This window comes from Chiloscyllium plagiosum, unplaced genomic scaffold, assembly GCF_004010195.1.
Source record: "Chiloscyllium plagiosum isolate BGI_BamShark_2017 unplaced genomic scaffold, ASM401019v2 scaf_2916, whole genome shotgun sequence".
Lineage (NCBI taxonomy): Eukaryota > Metazoa > Chordata > Chondrichthyes > Orectolobiformes > Hemiscylliidae > Chiloscyllium > Chiloscyllium plagiosum.
Genome location: NW_025212735.1, coordinates 20,291 through 21,749, shown reverse-complemented (window position 1 = coordinate 21,749; position 1,459 = coordinate 20,291). Strand labels below are relative to the sequence as shown.

At 55.0% G+C, this 1,459-nt stretch overlaps 1 protein-coding gene across 1 annotated transcript in view; it reads left to right on the top strand.

The window, feature by feature from the left end:
- The window catches only part of LOC122547458 (prominin-2-like), a gene marked incomplete at its 5' end in the record, with an annotated part of 7,658 nt that extends 6,400 nt beyond the window's left edge, over positions 1 to 1,258 (top strand). Inside the window, 2 exons of the mRNA XM_043686081.1 lie at positions 486 to 554; positions 977 to 1,258. Of these exons, the coding sequence (XP_043542016.1) occupies positions 486 to 554; positions 977 to 1,258 (351 nt within the window). The remainder of the gene's footprint in view (positions 1 to 485; positions 555 to 976) is intronic.
- Between the last annotated feature and the right edge of the window lie 201 nt (positions 1,259 to 1,459).

The following is a 1,459-nucleotide window of genomic DNA, read 5'->3' as shown; positions in this document are numbered from 1 at the left end:
CAGCAGTGGGTACCATCTACAAGACGCACTGCAGCAACTCCCCCAGGCTCCTCAGACAGCACCTTCCAACCCCCACGGCCACTTCCATCGGGAAGGACAAGGGGCAGCAGGGACATGGGAACACCCCCCCCCCCCCTGCAAGTTCCCCTCCGAGCCCCTCACCGTCCTGACTCAGAAATATATCGGCTGTTCCTTCAGTGTCACTGGGTCAGAATCCTGCGACTCCCACCCTCAGGGCGCTGTGTGGGGGGTCCCTACACCACACAGAGTTCAAGATGGCGGCTCACCCCCATCTTCTCAAGGGGGCATTTGGGGGAACAAGGGACAGTAAACACTGGGGATGTACCCACGTCCTGTGAGTGCAAACATAAAGGATTTGAGAGGTTTGGTATGAGCAGGAGGGTGTCCGTGGAGGGTTATGGGAATGGATAAAAACGGGAAGTAATGTATTGTTAATGACAAACTATCTCTCTTTGTGATTTCAGGTCACTCAGTGCCTCACCAATAAACTACAGCAATACCTCAGCCAGTACCTTAACTGGGTCCGGGACACCGTGAGTATTGGCGACGCCATCTTGACCAAAGCAAATCCCATGATCCTCCAAGCCCTACCCTCCTTTCTCTGTCATCCTTCTGGGGTGGGGCGGGAGGAAGAGGTGGAAGGTGGTGGGGGGGGGGTGCAATTGTGGCTACCTCCTCTGACTATATTCTTGCCCCACCCACTCCACCCCCATCCATTTGGAAAACACCCCTTCCCAACCTCCTTGAGACTCCGCCATATTGTTGGTCACCTTGGCGTTGGCTTGGCCCGCGATGGGAGCCTGAGATGGCAAAGTGCCAGTAAGGGGGAGTTGGTAACCCTGTGCCCAGTGTACCACCTGTCCTCTGTGATTTGGACAGGGGTCCGTAAGGGAGCACAGTTGAAGCATGGAACCTCAAGCTGTCGACCCAACCTCAGGTTACCTTTCTCTTGCAGATTATCAACGACCTGCTGTCTTGCCAGCCAGCTGCAATCCTCCTCGATAACGCCCGCATCATTTCCTGTGACTACATCACCGATCCCTGGGTAAGTGAGCAAGGCAGGAATCCTGTCTGGGAAGCACGACCCTCTCAATCCCGACTTTCGGAATCTCCCGAGGCCTTTCTCAGCCGTCCCGGGATGGGATTGTATCCGCAGCGTCTGTACCCCGAGGCTATAGAGCCCCATCATCCTCCACACACCGGTAATATCCGTGCCACACATATGCCAGGCTATTAACGTCACCAACAAGAGAGAATCTAACCATCGCCCCCTTGGCATTCAATGGTGTTACCGTCACTGAATCCCCCCACTATCAACATCCTGGGGGTTACTGTCTCCAACAAGAGAGAATCTAACCATCGCCTCCTTGACGTTCAATGGTGTTACCGTCACTGAATCACCCCCCCCCACCCCCACTATCAACATCCTGGGGGTTAC